Source organism: Dendrobates tinctorius, unplaced genomic scaffold (genome assembly GCF_039654945.1).
Source record: "Dendrobates tinctorius isolate UK_male_01 unplaced genomic scaffold, ASM3965494v1 ptg000048l, whole genome shotgun sequence".
NCBI lineage: Eukaryota > Metazoa > Chordata > Amphibia > Anura > Dendrobatidae > Dendrobates > Dendrobates tinctorius.
This window is the reverse complement of record NW_027361716.1, coordinates 18,881,909-18,902,398: the sequence shown is the minus strand read 5'-3', so window position 1 is coordinate 18,902,398 and position 20,490 is coordinate 18,881,909. Positions and strand designations below refer to the sequence as shown.

At 46.9% G+C, this 20,490-nt stretch overlaps 1 protein-coding gene across 1 annotated transcript in view; it reads right to left on the bottom strand.

The window, feature by feature from the left end:
• Positions 1-19,485, bottom strand: part of PRRG4 (proline rich and Gla domain 4) — a 112,632-nt gene extending 93,147 nt beyond the window's left edge. The window contains exon 1 of the mRNA XM_073576330.1: positions 19,204-19,485. Coding sequence (XP_073432431.1) covers positions 19,204-19,244 — 41 coding nt within the window. The 5' untranslated portion in view covers positions 19,245-19,485. The remainder of the gene's footprint in view (positions 1-19,203) is intronic.
• Positions 19,486-20,490: the final 1,005 nt, after the last annotated feature.

Sequence of the window (20,490 nt, the reverse complement as noted above, 5' to 3'; positions counted from 1 at the left end):
TCGCTGCGTGTGGCAGGCGGGAGACCAGCAATCAGCGAGCTGGAGCTGGTAACCAAGGTAAAAAGCGGGTTTCTAAGCGCCGCGCGTACTTGTAACTAAGGTACACAGCGACGCACGCGCTCGTCGTCTCTGGTGCTGATCGCTGGTGAAGCTGCCTGTTTGGCAGCTCACTAGCGATCATGTAGCGACACACCAGCGATCATGACAAGTTCATATCGTTGTCAGGATCGCTGGTGAGTCACTACGTGTGACGGGGCCCTAAGTTTAAAATCAATTAATTGTTTCCATAATAGAATTGATCATGGCGGTATTTCTCCTTGTATGTGGTAATATTCAGTCACTGTGTGATCTGTTATTACGCAACCCTGCATAATCCATACAGGCTCCCCGGCATCGCGCTCCTGTGCAGTTGTACTTCTCTGCCCTGTTGAGGGCAGAGCAAAGAACTACAGTACATAAGTGCCAGGGCTCTTTAACCTTTTCCGAAACCTGCGTACTGCAGTACTTTGCTCTGCCCTCAACAGGGCAGAGAAGTACGCCTGCGCAGGAGCGCCATGCTGGGGAGCCTGTGTGGATGATGTAGGGTAGCGTCATCCACAATAAGCAAGCAAGAGGATGGCGATTGTAAGAAGATGGGAGGCGCCCGATCAAGACTAGCAACACCCATCGGACCGGACCGCCCCACGGGTGACTATAATGAAAGTTCTTTTTCTTCTCTTCCAGGTCCGGTTGGGGGCTTATTTACAGCATTATAAAATGCTATGTATAAGCCCTGAAAAGTGATGGCCGCATCTTATATCAGCCAAAACTGCTGACAGGTTCCCTTTAAAAAAGCATCAGACTGGGGACACCTAAGTCTGGGAACTTGTTCTATGTGGGTGCTCTTTTGAATAGTTATCCACCTTCTCCCTCTGGCCACCCCACTCCCTTTCCCTGCCTGTTGCAGTGCTGCAGATTCCACTTGCCATGCATGGCACCTTACCAGGTTAGGTCAGTGACTTCATCGTCCACCACCGCGTCTTCTAGTTCCACACTCTGGTCTTCCTGACTTTTTCATATCACTTGTTGGCACCTGTGTCTCATCATCATCTACCTCTTAAGACACTAATTGCCGTTCCACACCGTCATCTTCTTTTATCCCTGGCTGTGAGTTAGACGCTGCAGATGTATGCAGTGTCCAACCCACATGATCTCCTCATGTCCCTCTTGAAAAGTTCAGGGCGAGAGGCCAGAATCTATAAATGGACACTCTAAGGAGCACTTTACATTTCTGAGTGTGGGATCACTTGTCTCCTGGGACTCACTGTGGTGGGTGAAAGGTAGGAGGATCAGGGTGAGGATTATGTGGTCCAGACTCTTGGCTAGTGAGACTGGACAGTGTGGAAGACAGGGTGCGGTAAGCATTATCTGCCATCCAACCAACCAATTGTTCCATTATGGCATCAAGAGTTAAGTCCAGCTCCCCGATGTAAAGTGGGACAGGAAGCTAGGTCTCGTGGATGAGTGTGTTTGTTGTGCTCCCGCAGCAGGTACAGTGTCACCTGGCCAATGGCCTAGGCCTCTTTGTGTACCACCATTTTAATAGAGAAAAGAAAATATGTAGCCCTAAAAATGACATTTCTTTTAATGGATGCAAACAATTGACATGAAATTATATCTCTAATCATGTTTATTGGCTGTCTAACAGCCACAAAACATGTGGGCGGGGGCTCAAGCATGACACTTGAATAACTGGGATAATTGATCGAGTATCGTGCAGTAGAGAGCTCGCGCGCTCATCACTAGTATTTACACTTCTAGGTTTCATTTTCAAGACCATTTTAGACATATAAGTGTTGTGATAAAACACTCCGGGATCGCCTTTGCTGGGGTCAAAGGTCACGTGCGTTCAGCATGAAACTCAGGCGCAGAGCTGGGATACGGGTGTAACTGACCCTGGGTCAGGTTTATTAATGGTGAAAGCAATGCAAAAGGAAATAAAACATAAAACAAATCCTTGCCTGTCCGGCACTAACTAAACAATGGACAACCTAACTACCAACTGGCGGGCTTCTCCCGTCCAGCCAAACCACAGTTGCAGTGGGCACTGCTTTCACTCACGTGTGTCTCTCACACAGACAGGCTCTCTGTGTTCCCAGGCTGAGACCCTCACACAACTACCTGGCATCCTTTTATATCCACCTCCCATTATTCATTAGCAAGCCGGTGTGATACTGACCAGACTAGGCCACATAGGAAAGGAATCTGGGCGAGATATACCTGCCCTCATCCACTATTCCCACATGATTCTCACATATCCCCCCCTCTGCTCAGACCACTCCGGTCGAGTAATGACACCCGCCAAACAGTGCACTCGGGACAGAGCATCTGCATTTCCCATCTGTACCCCTGGGCGGTGCTCCACCGTAAAAGTGTAGGCCTGCAGGGCAAGGAACCACCGGGTCACCCGGCTATTCCGTTCCTTGTTCAAGTGCATCCACTTGAGAGGGACATGGTCAGTGATCAGCCTGAACTTTCGGCCCACCAGGTAATATTTGAGGGCCTCTAGAGCCCACTTAATGGCGAGGCACTCTTTTTCTACGATTGCATACCTTTGCTCATGTTTATTCAGCTTCCTGCTGAGATAGAGGACTGGGTGTTCCACTCCGTCCCTCACTTGTGAGAGTACGGCCCCGATACCGGTATCAGAGGCATCCGTTTGTACCACAAACTCGCTGCGGAAGTCCGGAGTCACCAGTACGGGCTGAGAGCAAAGTGCCCGTTTTAGGCTATGGAAGGCTTCTTCAGCTGCTAAACTCCATTTAATCATGACGGAGTCTTTCCCTTTTGTAAGATCCGTCAGGGGGGTAGCGATGGCTGCAAAATTGGGTATGAACCGGCGATAATAGCCGGCGATCCCCAGGAAGGCTTGCACCTGCTTCTTGTTGACAGGTTGTGGCCAGTCCTGAACCGCCTGAATCTTATCAACCTGGGGTTTAACAACACCCCTCCCAATTACATACCCCAAATACCGGGCTTCTTCTAGCCCGATGTGACATTTCTTAGGGTTCGCGGTTAGACCTGCCTCCCACAGGTCGTCAATCACAGCTTGTACTTTCTGGAGATGAGTCTCCCAGTCCAAGCTGTAAATGACAATGTCGTCCAAATAGGCCGAAGCGTACTGCCTATGTGGCCTCAGGACTCGATCCATCAGTCTCTGGAAGGTCACCGGTGCTCCGTGCAGTCCAAACGGCATATACACATACTGAAATAGACCCTCTGGGGTAGCAAATGCTGTCTTTTCTCTGGCAGCCTCCGCCAGAGGGATCTGCCAATACCCCTTTGTTAGGTCTAGGGTCGTAATATACCGGGCTTTTCCTAACCGATCTATTAACTCGTCGACCCGGGGCATAGGGTAGGCATCAAATTTTGAGACCGCATTCAGTTTCCTGAAGTCATTGCAGAACTGGATGGTGCCGTCCGGTTTAGGAATTAGCACAATCGGGCTGGACCAAGCACTGTGCGATTCCTCAATGACACCTAACTCTAACATTGCCTTCACTTCTCGGGAAACGGCTTCACGGCGCGCTTCCGGGATTCGGTAGGGCTTTACGTGAACTGTGACACCAGGTTCCGTTACAATGTCATGTTTCATTAGCGTAGTCTGCCCGGGTTTTTCTGAGAAAAACTTTTGGTTGTGAAGTAGAAACTGCCTGACCTCAGTCTTTTGCCGCTCCGAGAGAGTCTCTGCAACCCGTACCTCCGGTACGGTATGCGAGCAGACGGGACGGGCCAGCTCCGCTGACAAGGCAGACCGATCTTTCCAGGGTTTTATCAGATTTACATGATAAATCTGTTCAGGTTTTCGTTTACCTGCCTGGTATACTTTGTAGTTTACTTCACCAACTCTTTCCTTAATCTCAAAGGGGCCCTGCCACTTTGCCAGGAACTTACTGTCCACCGTGGGGACCAGGATCAACACCCTTTCTCCGGGTGCAAACGTACGGATCTTGGCTCCCCTATCATAGATTCTTTTTTGGGCTCCTTGAGCCTGTATCATGTGTTCTTTGACGATAGGCATAACAGCCGCAATACAGTCCTGCATTTGTGTGACGTGATCTATCACTGTTTTAAATGGTGTGACCTGACCCTCCCAGGTTTCTTTTGCAACGTCTAACAGTCCGCGAGGACGTCGGGCGTACAATAACTCGAAAGGCGAGAATCCCGTGGAAGACTGGGGTACTTCCCTGATGGCAAAAAGCAAATACGGAAGTAAATAGTCCCAGTTCTTCCCATCCTTGTCTATCACCTTTCTCAGCATCTGCTTCAGAGTTTTATTGAACCGTTCGACCAACCCGTCTGTTTGAGGGTGATACACGGATGTGCGTAACGGTTCGATTTGTAACAATCGGCAGAGCTCCTTCATTACCCTGGACATAAAGGGGGTCCCCTGGTCGGTGAGTATCTGTTTTGGTATACCGACCCGACTAAACACATGCACCAGTTCCTTGGCAATCGTCTTGGTGGCCGTGTTACGCAAAGGGATGGCCTCCGGGTAACGAGTGGCATAATCCAAGATGACCAGGATATGTTGGTGTCCACGTGCAGACCGTGGAAGGGGCCCAACTAAATCCATCCCAATCCTCTCAAACGGGACTTCAATAATAGGTAGGGGTACCAAAGGGCTACAGAACCGGGGCTTAGGTGCAGAGGCTTGACAGTCAGGACAAGACTCACAATATCCACGAATATCGTGATGCATGCCTGGCCAAACAAAACAGTGTAATATCCTTTCGGTGGTTTTCTGGACTCCCAGGTGACCTCCCATCACATGTCCGTGGGCCAGGTCCAGCACCTGCCGCCGGTAGGGTTTTGGCACGACTAATAGTTGCACCGTATCTTCCCCCTTTTTCTCTATCTGATAGAGTAAATCATTCTCCAGAACCATGTAAGGATATGCCAGCCTAGAGCCAGGTTCTACGGGTACCCCATTTATCACTTTTACATTTGTCCTAGCCTGAGAAAGGGTAGGATCCTTTATTTGCTCGCTTTGGAAGTCATCTTTCTGAAATTCTAAATCCGGCAAACGGGGAGGTAGACGGCTGTCGGCCTCCTCCTCTTCCCCGGTCTCCTCCGTATCACCCGCCATGACTGAAAACGGGAACTGCAGGTAATTTCCCGCAGACTCTTCCCCCGAGTCTTCCGGGGAGACATCTTCCAGGGGTTCAAGACCCCCACGTGCCCTGGGAGAAGAATCATGTACACTATTACCCGAGGGCATCAACTGATTCTCCCACAATTGCCAGAAGTGGGGAAAATCCCGGCCCAGGATAACATCATGCAATAACGCCGGGACGAGTCCCACTTTATGTTGCACAGACCCATAGGAAGTAGTAATGCATATGACCGTGATGAGGTACGAACAGGTATCTCCATGCACACACGTTACAGAAAATTTGTCTGATGGTCCAGTCGGGGCTGACACCAGACTGGACTTCACCAGAGTCACCACACTTCCCGAGTCTAACAATGCCACCATATTTTTGCCATCAACAGTTAAATCACACAAGTGTTTTTCCACATCCTTTTGACCGGCATTCACACTCACTACCCGTGCAACCATAGACATGCGGTTTTTAGAGTCTGTGACGTCGCACTGCATGGGTTCAGTAGTGACTGGACAGTTCGCAGCAATATGTCCCATCTCTTGGCAGCGGAAACACCTAACGGGCCCCTTGCTTAGACCATAGTTCGTTACTTTCGGCCTCGCAGTGCGGGCAGTCCCGTTTTCCTCCCCCACTGTCTTAGGGATTTTTCCATCTCCCCTACTCCCTGGAACAGTCTTACCGGTTCCACGTGGAGATGATGAAGAACGAGGTGGGGTAGCATCGTCTCGGAGTCCTTCCGCCACGGAGTAACGTTCAACCAGATCCACCAGTTGATCTGCCGTCGTAGGATTTACATGGCTTACCCACTTCCTCAGGGCTGGCGGTAGAGCTCTCAGGTACTTGTCCATGACGACTCTCTGGATTATCTCTGGCGCTGTCAACACCTCGGGTTGTAGCCACTTCTTCGTCACGTGGATCAGGTCGAACATCTGTGACCGCGGTGGTTTATCCGGCTGATAAGTCCATTGATGCACTCTCTGTGCATGGACAGCGGTCGTCACTCCCAGCCGGGCTAAGATCTCGGCTTTCAATTTGTCAAAGTCCTGCGCAGCTTCAGGTTCCAAGTCATAATACGCCTTTTGGGCCTCACCGGAAAGAAACGGGGCAATCCGGCCGGCCCATCGTGCCTTCGGCCATTTTTCTCGCACCGCCGTCCGTTCAAACGTGGTCAGGTATGCCTCGACGTCATCTTCGGTCTTCATCTTCTGCCAGTACCGACTCACGTGAATCACTCTCGACTCTGCTTCCAGGTTAACCTCAGGTAAGCTTGCCAGGCCCTGCGCCACCTGCTGGAGAAGCGAACGATCGGTAGCTGTCATGTCCACCAACTCCTTCAGCTGGGCCATCATCACCCGATTAGCTTCTTGCTGGACGGCGGTGGACTGTACCAGCGCTTTCACCACGTCCTCCATGCTCATGCTTGCAACGTGATGCCCACGTTCTCCACCACAATGTGATAAAACACTCCGGGATCGCCTTTGCTGGGGTCAAAGGTCACATGCGTTCAGCATGAAACTCAGGCGCAGAGCTGGGATACGGGTGTAACTGACCCTGGGTCAGGTTTATTAACGGTGAAAGCAATGCAAAAGGAAATAAAACATAAAACAAATCCTTGCCTGTCCGGCACTAACTAAACAATGGACAACCTAACTACCAACTGGCGGGCTTCTCCCGTCCAGCCAAACCACAGTTGCAGTGGGCACTGCTTTCACTCACGTGTGTCTCTCACACAGACAGGCTCTCTGTGTTCCCAGGCTGAGACCCTCACACAACTACCTGGCATCCTTTTATATCCACCTCCCATTATTCATTAGCAAGCCGGTGCGATACTGACCAGACTAGGCCACATAGGAAAGGAATCTGGGCGAGATATACCTGCCCTCATCCACTATTCCCACATGATTCTCACAGTGTCTACACATTACTTGTAATCTCCTAAAAGTATTTAGCAGGCAAAATCGCTCACACTTAGGCTAGTTTCACACTTGCTTTTTTTTGCAGCGCGTTTTTCCCGCAAAAAAACGCATTGAAAAAACGCATACAAAAGCATACAACTGCTGCGTTTTTTTCAAGCATTTTTATGAGCATGCATGAAAAAAACGCAGCGTTTTTATGCGTTTGTATGCATTTTTAGTGAGTTTTTACCGCGTTTGCGTTTTTTTCCAACATTAGGTGGCCCCTCACACTAACCCAAACCATGACTTTACTAACCCTAACCCTGACCCTAACCCTAACCCTGACCCTAACCCTAACCCTAGCCCTGACCCTGACCCTAACCCTAACCCTTAACCAAACCATACCCTGACCCTAACCCTGACCCTAACCCTGACCCTAACCCTAACCCTTAACCAAACCATACCCTGATCCTAACCCTAACCCTGACCCTAACCCTAACCCTAACCCTAAACCCCCTTAACTAACCCTAACTCTAACCCAAACCCCTAAATTCCATTGTCTAAACTAATGGTAAAAAAAAAACGCATGTGCAAAAAAACGCATACATAAGCATGCCAATGCGCACATATGCTCACCATAGACTTATAATGGGTGTCTTGCTGTAAAAAAACGCATTGCGCGCGCATGCGTTTTTTTGAGGCAAGTCGGACGCTCAAAAAATGCAACAGGTTGCATTTTGTGCGCCCGAGCGCATACCGCAAAAAAACGCATGCGCGGTAAAACGCGTACAAACGCTTGTGTATGCGCACATAAGCGCATCCCATGCAAAGTATAGGAAAAAAAAACGCATGCGCTATTTAGCGCTAAAATACTGCGAAAAAAAACGCAAATGTGAAACCAGCCTTAGTCCATGGTTAAACTGTACTAAGACCCTTTTCGATGCATGTGCCACCTCCACAGTCTGCCTGCGTTCTCTATGTCTCACTTCTTCCACAATACAACACCTACCTTTCTACAGAAACAAAGAGAATTGTAGCCAGGTAATGGCCCAAAATACCAAGAGGATAGTGAATCGGAGCAAAGGGATTAAACAGACAGATGGTCAGAAGAACAAATTCCAAGGTCAGGCAAAGAAAAATCAACAAACAGAACACAAAGCACATAGACACAAACTACACAAAAGCTGAATGTAGGTCTGGCAGAGGCCTGTGACTAACAGCCCAATTAAGCAGCCTGGCAGTCTCTTGGGACAATGAACACTTGGAGACAACTGTGGTAAGGGCCAGGATTGGGGGGTCGTCCACTGCTTAGCACGACCGGACGATGCAAAGACGAGACAGAGGCAGAATTCAGTTGTAACAGATCCGGGTTTATTGGCCGTCCTCCTGACGACCTTAGCTATGCACCGCAGTTCCTTTACAGCTCTCCGTTTCCAGGCCCGGGTACCTTTCACCTTTCCTTTAGTCGTGATGACGTCCCTCGCGGATCTTTCGCTGGGGCTGTCCTAGACCAATCTACCGCCAGCGCTTCACCTGCCCGAGGTCGTTGTCCAAACGGTACCCCCGGGGCCTCGTCTGTCCTGCGGTACGTTGTGTCAGGGCCACCCCCCTGACTGTCTTCTCCTGTCAGTCCCCTGGTCGAGCTCTTCACCGTTCTCTGTCTTCTGTCCTGAGTCTTCCTCTGCTGAGCTCCTCCCAGGACTAGCCTCCTCTGGAACCCCAACCTGTCCTATTTATCCCCTCTCTCACTGGGAATTTCCCTCCTGGGTTCCTATCTCCCCGCCCCCCATGACTAAGCAGTTTCTATAGCCGTAAGCTGATGTTAAGTCCTGAACTACACTGCCATCTTGTGGTCAAATTTCGGTACTGCACTCCCTTTTCTGTCTTTCCCTGCTGTTACCTTTCTGTCATTGCCAATCTCCGTCTTTAGTGCACAAATCGTCCCCTCCTACTCCCAGTCAAGTCTGTCCGTCAAGTCACCTTCCCCACACAACCAGCACCTCCCAGTCTCAGATTAGACAGCTGAGCTGTCAAATAAAACACTGACAGCTCAGCATGCCCCTGCACCAGACTGGACAACTGAGCTGTCAAAGTACTGACAACTTCAACATGCCCATGTACCAGATAGGACAGCTGAGCCATCAGTAACTGTATACCAGACACACTGAGGCGTGGAATCGTAACAGCACTATTACTGTGCACTAAAAAGACTATTGCACAGAAACAAAATTCTACTGAGCATATGTCAGAATTGACAGCTGACGCATGCTCAGTAGAGCAGGGACTAAACCAGTCCTTGAAACAGACATCACTGCTGATGCTTCCTTTCCACTGATGATGCTTTGTTTGGGTATCCTAGTATGCACTGGGGGTTCTCAAAAATAAAACACTTAGTGTAGTGAGGGAATGATAGGGAAGTCTTCATTAAAGTATATTAGAAAATAGATTAGATTATGACATTAAATAGACAGGTATTTAGGATTAAAATAAATGATAGTTTCGGACCACCCTATTTATTATTATTATTATTATTATTATTATTATTATTACTTATTTATTTATATAGCACCATTGATTCCATGGTGCTGCATATGAAAAGGGGTTACATGCAAATTGCAGATATCACTTACAGTAAACAAACGAACAATCACAGACTGATACAGGAGGGAGATGACCCTGCTCGTGCGGGCTTACAGTCTACGGGATGGTGGGGAAGGAGACAGTAGGTTGGGGGGGTTGCAGCAGCTCTGGTGGTGAGGTGGTAGCTCCAGTAATGGTGAGGAGGTAACGGGGTCATTGAAGGCTGTAAGCTTTCCTGAAAAGGTGAGTTTTCAGATTCCATCTGAAGGATCCGAATGTGGTTGATAGTCGGACGTGTTGGGGCAAAGAATTCCAAAGGATGGGGGATATTCAGGAGACGTCTTGGAGGAGGTTGGGTGAGGAGCGAATAAGCGTGGAGGATAGCAGGAGGTCTTGGGAGGACCGGAGATTACGTGAGGGAAGATATCGGGAGATTAGTTCAGAGATATATGGAGGAGACAGGTTATAGATGGCCTTGTAGGTCAGTATTAGTAATTTGAACTGGATACGCTAAGGGAATGGGAGCCAGTGAAGAGATTTGAAGAGGGGAGAAGCGGAGGAGTAGTGAGGAGAGAGATGAATTAGTCAGGCAGCAGTTAAGGATGGACTGGAGAGGTGCGAGGGTGTTACCAGGGAGGCCACAGAAAAGGATGTTGCAGTAGTTGAGGTGGGAGATGATGAGGGCGTGCACAAACATTTTAGTAGATTGAGGGTTGAGGAAAGGATGGATTCTGGAAATATTTTTGAGCTGGAGGCCACAGGAGGTGGAAATAGCTTGGATGTGCGGTTTGAAGGACAAGGCAGTCAAGGGTTACTCCGAGCTAGTGGACTTCTGGTACGGGGGAAAGCGTGATGTCATTAATTGTGATAGGTCAGGGAAGGAAAATCTGTGAGATGGAGGAAAGATGATGATTTCAGATTTGTCCACATTGAGTTTGAGGAAGCGAGAGGAGAAGAAGGAGGATATGGCTGATAGACACTCTGGGATTCTGGCAGCAGAGAGGTGACATCTGGGCCAGAGAGGTAGATCTGAGTGTCCTCAGCATACAGGTGGTATTGGAATCCATGGGACTTTATGTCGTTATCCCAAGCCAAGTGTATAGCTTGAGAAGACTAGGGGTCCTAGAACAGAGCCTTGGGGGACTCCAATAGAGAGAGAGTGGGATGAGGAGGTAGTGTGGGAGTGTGAGATGCTAAATGTGTGGTTGGAAACGTATGAGGAGATACAGGATAGGGCGAGGTCTTTGATGCAAAAGGAGGAGAGGATCTGAAGTAGGAGGCAGTGGTCAACTGTGTTGAAAGCAGAGGACAGGTCTAGAAGGAGGAGTATAGAGTATTGTCCGTTAGCTTTGGCTGTAAGTAGGTCGTTAGTAATTCTGGTCAGGGCTGTCTCAGTGGAGTGATGGGTGCCGAAACCAGATTGTAGATTGTCAAAGAGCATGTTAGATGAGAGGTGGGAGGAAAGTTCAGCGTGAACGTGCTGCTCCTGGAGTTTGGAAGGGAATGGGAGTAGCGATATTGGGCGATAGCTGGACATAGCAGTTGGGTCAAGGGTTGGCTTTTTAAAGGGAACCTGTCACCCCCCCAGGGCGTTTTTACCTAAAAGAGCCACCTTCAGCAGCACTAAGGCTGCATTCTGTGAAGGTGGCTCTTCTGTTTCTGACCCCCATTAACGGCGAAATATTGACTTTTATAACTAGGTCCTCATACCTGGAATCAGTCACAGAGGTATGGTGTGTCCCTCTGTATAAGCCGCCTCCCAGCTGTCCATCAACCCCCCTGTAGCATCTGGCACCGCCTCCTCCTGTGTTGGATGCCGGAGGGAGTCTGCGTTATTCCAACAGTTCTCAGGCATGTGCAGTGCACGCTGCCCGAGAACTGACATCAGGCCATCAAGCCTGCGTGTTTTGAAGTATTCACACTGCGGGGCTGGGAATCTTGCACCTGCGCATTGAACAGCTTCAGCTTTGCCTGCCTCCATCTCCCTCCTCCTCTTTGGTTTTGCTCTTTTGGCAGCGTCTGATGAGCTGAGTGGTTCACTGGAAGGGATGGGTGGGTTAGGGATGGGATAAGAGTGGTGGTGAGGTTGGGGAGGAGGTGGGATGGAATGGGGTCGAGTGCACAGGTGGTAAGGTGCAATTTGGAGAGGAGACAATTAAGCTCCCCTTCACTGATGTTGGAGAGTGAGGTTATGGGATTTGGGCATTGGTCTGGTATACAAACGAGTTGTGGTGGTTGAACAATGAAGACCTGCCTTGTTTGATCGATCTTATTTTTGAAGTTTGTGGCAAAGTCCTCAGCAGAGATGAGGGAGGTTGGAGGAGGCAGTGGTGGGCGGAGGAGGGAGTTAAAAGTTTTGAATAACTGTTTGGGGTTGGCGGATAGGGAAGATATGAGGATTGTGAAGTAGGCCTGTTTAGCAGAGGTGGGGGCAGATTTGAAAGCGAGTGTTGCCTGTTATGCCTTTATAGTAGGTTTCTTGGAAAAAGTCACAGAAAATATTCATCTTCACATTATACGTCATAACTGAAATACAACCTGACAACCATAGGAACCTTTGGTTGGAATCAGACTAAAATTCGTTACATGTTTTGGCAGAAAAGTAGCTATTAGTAATAATCTGGGTTAAGATGAGAGCCATTCTTTATTTTTCCTGACTTCACACAAGTACAATTTGATGATGTTAGCTCTATAGGGAGAGAGGTTCTACAGGGGTGGGATCAGTGACCAAGTGGGTATGTAGCAGTGCAGAAGTGTTGTCCTGGGGAATGTGATCTAAGGTGAAGAAAAACTTACTGCGGCATTAATTGGGTGCTGTCAGTGGATATAGGTGTCCAAAGAAGGAGAGAAGGAAAGGTTTTATTGAAACTTCTCGTTTTGGAGTTGGTCCACTCTGAAACGAATATTTTCAATAAATCTTGCTTTTCAAGCAATCTCTGTTCAATGCTGCAGTCATTTTTTTACTTCACCTGGTATGTCTCTTCAGTTCCGGCAATTCAGAGCCTCAGAACTGAATATCGGTTGGAGCAGCAACCGGTTACTGTGGATCCACCCTTCTTGCTCTCTACAGTGTTGTGCCTGCCAGCCAAATCAGGTGGGTAGTGCACAAGCATTCACAAATATTTAGCTACACTGAAAAGCAAAAGGGTAACAATGTTTTGAACTTTTGACTTTCAGGCTCCATATCTCACATCCACTACTGTTTACAATATGAGACTACCATCATTTTATGAACAATCATCTTGGCTATATCATACATACCGTATATACTCGCGTATAAGCCAAGATGTTCAGCCCATTTTTTGGGGCTGAAAGTCCCCCTCTCGGCTTATACGTGAGTCATATACCAGTGGGACGGCGGGGGAGGGGGTGCCAGGTCATACTTACCCCCCTGGTGTGGTCTCTGCAGCCCCCCTGCTTCTCCCGGTCTCAGGCTCCTTCCTTCAGCGGTCACGTGGTACCGCTCATTAAAGTCATGAATATGCACATATTTATGACTTTAATGAGCGGTACCACGTGACCGCTGAAGGAAGGGAGACCGGGAGAAGAAGGGGGGCTGCAGAGACTGCGCCAGGAGGGGGTAAGTATATGCTTTATTCACCTGTCCCCGCTCCATCGCTGCACGCTGCTCTGTCCCTCCGCATCCTCTGTCTGTGATGTTCTGGTCAGAGGGTGCGGTGACGTAGTTAGTGCGCGCCGCACCCTCTGCCTGAACGTCACTGACAGAGGGACCCGGCAGACAGAGCGATACGCAGCCATGGAGCAGGGATCGGTAAATATCGCCAGTGCTGGGGTCCTGAGCCAGCGGTGTCACAGCACCTGTCCCCCCTGCTCAGGACACCGGCACCGGGCCCCCAGCGACGAGAGGTGAGAATGTCATTTTTTTCCATTTTATTTGCTGCGGCAGCATATGGGGGCATAATCTATGGAGCATCTTATGGGAGCATAATCTATAGAGCAGCATATGGGGGCATAATCTATGGAGCATCTTATGGGGGCATAATCTATGGAGCATCTTATGGGGGCATAATCTATGGAGCATCTTATTGAACAGCATATGGGGGCATAATCTATGGAGCATATTATGGGGCATAATCTATGGAGCATTTTATGGGGGCATTATTAACCTTTGTGCAGAATTATATGGGGTGTATTTTGTGTGGAGCATCCTATGGGGCCCATCATGAACTGTATGGAGCATTATATGGGGCTCCTGATTCAATATGGATATTCAAAAGCATTTAACCTTCTGATGTCTCAATTAATTATACTTTTATTGGTATCTATTTTTATTTTTGAAATTTACCAGTAGATGCTGCATTTTCCATCCTAGGCTTATACGCGAGTCAATAAGTTTTCCCAGTTTTGTGTGGCAAATTTAGGGTGGTCGGCTTATACACGGGTTGGCTTATACACGAGTATTTGATTTGCAACTATTTAGCATATGATTAGTTATACAGATTCTTGTCATGCCACTGCACTGTTACTGTTTTGCTCCTAAAAAATCTAAATTTTAATTTTTGCTAATCCATCTTTGCCTTTCAACACTGCCTGAATCCTACTGGGCATGCTGTTGATCTGATTCAAGTATGTCTCTATAAAATCTGATCCCAGGTCTCTTCTACACATTACTAAAGTTGGTGCATACTGGCCGACTCACTTGGGTATATAGAGCTCTGGCAAAAATTAAGAGACCACTGCAAAAATTTTTGTTTGTCTGATTTTTCTCTTTATTGGTATATTTTTGAGTAAAATGTAGCAAATAACAAAAAATGCAGTGCTTGCAGGCCTCAAATAATGCTAAGAAAATAAGCTCATAATCATTTAGAAACAACAATACTAATGTTTTAACTCAGGAAGAGTTCAGAAATAAATATTTTGAGGAATAACCATGATGTTTAATCACAGCTTTCATGCGTCTTGGCATGCTTTCCGCCAGTCTTTCCACCTTATGCCACTCCTGGAACAAAAATGTAAGCAGTTCTTGCTTGTTTGATGACTTGTGACTATCCTCTTGATTACCTTCCAGAAGTTTTCAATGGGGTTCAGGTCTGGAGATTGGGCTGGCCATGACAGGTATTTGATGTGGTGGTCCTTCATCCACACATTGATTGACATAGCTGTGTGGCATGGCGCATTGTCCTGCTGGAAAAAACAGTCCTCAGGGTTGGGGAACATTGCCTGAGCAGAAGGAATCAACTGTTTTTCCAGGATAACCTTGTATGCGGCTTGATTAATACATCCCTGACAAATACTAACCTGCCCAATTCCAGCCTTGCTGAAGTATCCCCAGATCCTCACGGATCCTCCACAAAATTTCACAGTGGGTGCAAGACACTGTGCCTTGTACGCCTCTCCAGGTCTCTGTCTAACCATTAGACTATCAGGTGTTGGGCAAAGCTGAAAATTAGACTCAGAGAAGATTACCTTTCTCCAGTCCTCTATGGTCCAATCCTTATGTTCTTTGGCAAACTTCAGCCTGGCTCTCCTTTGCTTCTCATTTATGAAAGGCTTTTTTCTAGCTTTACAAGACTTGAGCCCTGCCTCTAGGAGCCTGTTACGAACTGTTCTTGCCATGCACTTCACCCCAACTGCCATTTGCTATTCCTTTTGTAGGTCACTTCATGTCATCCTGCGGCTGCTGAATTACATTTGAATAAGATGACTGTCATCCCGGTCAGTGGAGAGTCATTTTTGCCCTCTGCCGGTCTGTAGCTTTGTTGTCCCCAATGTCTGCTGCTTGACCTTGTTGTAATGGACTGCCGTCTTAGATATTTTAAGGATGGAGGCAACATGACGCTCACTGTATCCCTCTGCTAGTAAAGCCAGAATTGAGCCCTTCTTTTCCTCACTCAAGACTTTTCTTTTCAACTCCTTTGGCATGGTTAAAAGTTATTTTTTCATTCCTATTACTTTTGGGATATTACTAGCACTTGTTTTGCCATCCAGCTTGTCTATCGCCAGCTTGTCTTGCCTATTGCAAGAGGATTGTGAACACCACAGCAAGGTTTTTTTTATACTTTCCTTCCTTAAATAAGATTGTGTTCAGGTGATCACCTAATCAGAAGCACATTAAGTAGAATGAGGTGTACTTTGATTGGAATTCAACTGACACAGGGATGGAATGACTGTCAGATATGTAGAGAAGCTGATTTTTATAAAACTGTGCAGTGGTCTCTTAAGGTACCGTTACACTAAGCGACGCACCAGCGATCCCGACAATGATACGATCTGGTAAGGGTTGCTGGTACGTTGCTAAATGGTCACTAGTCAGCTGTCAGACAGATCTACTCAACGACGCAGCAACGGTCCGGCGATCCGTATAATGACCTCGGCGGTCAATCTTCTACTGTCTACGTTTCGTACTTTTTTGTGGATCGCACTCTGCTTGCATGGACGTCTGTGATCTCACTATTACAAAGCATAGGAGCCATCTCCACTGTCATATTTGTCGCCCCAGAATTGATAGACCTTGTAATGAGCAGACTTTTTGACTCCGATATTTTGCCTGGGCGTCCACCTCTTGGCTTTTGAATGCGTGGATGGACTTCATTTCATGTTCTTCCAACTGTCATGGCATTCACAAGATGCAGTTTGCCAATTTTCTTGGCTGAGACACCGCTATCGATGAGCTGGACACCTGTTTTTCTTTTCTTGCAAAATCTTTATGGCAGCTTCTTAATTCAAACCAGTGACCTTTCGCTTGTGAACCAACCTAATAACAGACTGAGCTATTAGGGAATGCGAGAACGGGTTGTAATTTGTCTTAGGCCAGTTTCTCATGTCCTGACATATTTCCGGTACCAGAAAAATATGGTATTGGAGATGACAGTGTCTGTGTGTGTAATACTTGAGGCACACGTGTGGCAACTATGTGCCGCATCAGTACTACACGCACGGGTGCCAGGGAAGCAGCGGTACAGTAAGCACTGTTCCCCAGCACTGGATGCTGAACACGGCTCTCATCATTCTCCCCTGCTCTGCCAGCGATCACAGGAGAATGATGACAGTTATATTCAAGTGATAACAATGACAGCAGGTGCCGACTGATGGGACTATTACTCCCATCAACCTACACCTGAAAAATCCTCACGATGATCTGCTGTGAATTCACTGAGCTTGAATTGCGGTGACCTCATTACTGACTTTTTCCCATGATGCTGAGGTCACCACAGTTCAACCCTTCTGGGAATGCAGCCTCACTGACCGATGGTAACCTCAATGACGTCACCGCCGGTCACTGACACTGTGCTCGCAGCAGCTCATTCACCAGTGGTTCTCAGCCTGGACGGTCGCAGCTTGGCACCGTCCAGGGTGAAAACTATTTATCCTGCAGACATAGATTACAGCGTCGTACAGAATGTCGTACAGGTGAGGTATGTTGTTGATTTTTTATATTAATTTTATTACAGGAGAAAGGGATTCAGTGGAATTAGGCGTTAGGTACGTATACTGTAACTGTGTTTGTTATTTTAAAATAAAAATGGAATACTGTGTTTTGTTTTATTTCTAATAAGATACTTTATTCTTGATGTGTCTTTATTTACCAGCTAATTTTAGGATTAGTTATGGATAGTGTCTTATAGACGCCTCTCCATTATTAAACCGTGGACTTGATGTCACCTGACAATACAAAGATGACATCAACCACACAAATATGAACCCCACTTGCCACCCTTACAAAGCGCCAGAATTGGTGCAACTAATAGATGTGCCTTTTCTGGTAGGCTGTGGGCTGCTATCTTTAGGCTGTGGGGGTAAATATCCATGGCCCCTTTCCAGCCTGAGAATACCAGCTGCCAGCTGTAAGCTTTAGCAAGGCTGTTTGTCAAAAATTGTGGGGCCCCACTCCATTTTTTATAATTATATAAATAATTTAAAAAAACAGTGTGGGGACCTCTCCATTCATGATAACCAGCCTTGCTAACGCTGACAGCTGAGGGTTGCAGCCACAGCTTTGAGTTTTGCCTGGCTGGTTACAGAAAATAATGGGGAACCCACACCATTTTCTTCATTTAATTATTTATAGTGCAGGCGGCGGCTGAAGAATATTCCCATTAGCCGCCCCTGCTGTCATTGTTATTAGCGGCAGCAGGTGTAGGCTGATTGGAATAATAGTCCCAAAAGCCGTCGCCTGCTATCATTGTTATCACTTGAATACAACTCTCATCATTCTCCCCTGCTTGCGCTGATCCCCGGCAGAGCAGGGGAGAATGATGAGAGCAGTCTTCATCACCTGGCGCTGGGGAACAGTGCTTGCTGTAACGCTGCTTCTCAGGCGCCGGGACGTGTCACACGGATGACATTCCAGTGTGTCATCCGGGTGCAGGACATTTTGCGGCCCGTGCTGACAGTAAAAAATGTACATGTCAGTGTGTTATGCCCACGGACACACGGTCTGTGGAAACACACTGACATGTGCACAGATCCATTCACTTGAATGGGTCTATGTGTATCAGTATCTCCGGTACATGTGAAAACTGTCACCATATGTACTGGAGACACGGACCTAAGAAAGAGCTCTTATACAGAATGAAAAAGATTTTGCCCCCAGCAAAACAGTAACAATGCAATGACATAACAAGAATCTACATAACTAATCATATGCTATTCAATAGTTGCAAGTCAAATTTATGTATGAGATATCCAAGATGATTGTCTATAAAAATGATGGTAGTCTCGCGATCAAAGCAGTAGTGAGTGGTGAGATATGCAGCCTGGAAATGAAAACATTGTTACCCTGTGGCTTGTCAGTGTATACTGATCCACACATGGAGCAGTTTTCTATACCTTATTTTACGTCCTAGGGGAAAGGTAAGGATATACAATCCTGTGGTTGAGTAACACCTTTGTTTAGTCCATCATATTAATTGCAGGTATTCTCCAGAGTCCAGAAGACCCTACAATGAATTGTGATATATTAAGCCAAGTAAATCTCTTTATCTACTACAGTTATGAAACATCTTTCTTTCGTAATAACTCTTTGGTAGTTTGTGGTATAACCAGATGTACTGCAAATGGGTCAAATAGCCTTTCTGTTCTAGTAATCCTACGGTTTTGGTCATTGACATGCTGGCAGGACATGGTCATCCTGCAGATGCTACAAACCATTCATTATTAGTAAAAACTTCTATGTTCAACAATACAACAAGATACTTCTGACTGCAGCAGACATTGGGAGTAGCTAAATGCATACATTAAAGTTACTCATGTGTACATATGTCATAGGTACGATATCCTGCACATGCACTAGATGCCACCCACCGACCAGAGAGTGTGCTGCTGCCAGTCTCAGTGTGAGCCTCCTATTCAGGGAGAGGTTTATGTAAAACATCATTCTTAGGCAGATTTTCTCATAAGCTGCAGTATACGGTATATAGAGCTAATATATTGTTTGAAAAGGACCCTTTGCTGAGAACGTTAACACTCCCCCATTATCAATCTGTATACACAAGCTAAACAGTATGTAGAAAACACACTTCTTTTTATTTTGGTTGAACTTCTATAAAAAAATAACATCCACAAAACTCATTAACAATTACAGTAGTGGCTCAGAAGACGTATAAATGTCGCTGACTTACCTCACTGTAGGAGCCTTATTTTCATGGATGAACAGATTCATCAGTACCTTGAATCCTGTGGTTTTTGGAGGAGTGAACACACTTCTTTTCTCTAATCTCACCACTTCTGAAGAGACCAAAAACCAAAGTCCAAGCAATAAAGTCACAAACAACGATTCCAAAGCATGTACACTTCTGTCTGCAATGTTCTCAGCACAAGCCCATGGGAATCTGTGTCATCATCATATGTAGCCGGGGGTAGACAAAGTCCCATGAGTCTTACACCAGGAAGTCATGGGGCAGGTAAAGGTAACACCTCCCTCCTTCAGGTACCTGTCTTGTCTTGTGGGACTCCTGTGTCATTCCACAGGTATCCGGCTAATATGAATAGGACTGGCACGTCTGGTTTCCGATTATTTGGGAGTAATCAACTAACAACGTAATAACGAAAAATATTACTATCATAAGAGAAAAGCAAAAAATGAAGGGAAGTACCATCACGAGAATATAAATCTGCTGCTGCGCCAGGCACTGAGTATATGATTTAATACATGTATTTAACCCAGTTTTCTAACCTCCTGAATAGCAAATCTGTACTTTTCCCTTCAGAATAACCCCTATAATTCACAAGAAGGCCTAATATGGATGCCATAGTGGGATATTTAGACTGCTCAATTAGCCATACTGGGAACCTGAAAAAGGAAGCACCTGCTGGTCTGCAGTCCTCCTTTTGGAAGTGCATTGAGCAGCAAGGTGGTGTACTGGTAAAAGGGGGAAAAAAAAAAACTCTTTTAAATCTTCTTCCTGAGCGAGTGTGAACGAGCTGAGTGTGACCTGAGCGTAAGTGCGAACTGTGGTAAGTGTGTGACTTGAAATTCAGTGACTTTAGATTCAGGGAGTTTCCAAGGGAGGTCTTACTGAATTGCTGTTATATTAATACTTTCTTTTTTTTTTTTTTTATTTATTTTTGCTTATCTTATTGTCTGGTGCAATCCCCATTAGGATGTGCTCCACTATTGCCAATGCCATCCAGTGCACGTCTTGCCGCATGTATGAAATCCTTGAACAGCCGGTCGAGGGTGCATACTGCTGTGCGAGATGTGAGCACGTTGTGCATTTGGAAGCCCAGATACTGGATCTAAATGTGCAGCTGGCAACACTGAGATCCATAGACAATATGGAAAGGAGTCTTCTGCTCACTGAGCAGACGCTCAATGGGATAGATGAGGGGGGGATGCTAGGTTGGAGCTGCAGGACAATGAAGCAGCTAGCTGGGTGACAGTTAGAAGGCGGGGTAGAGGGAAGAGC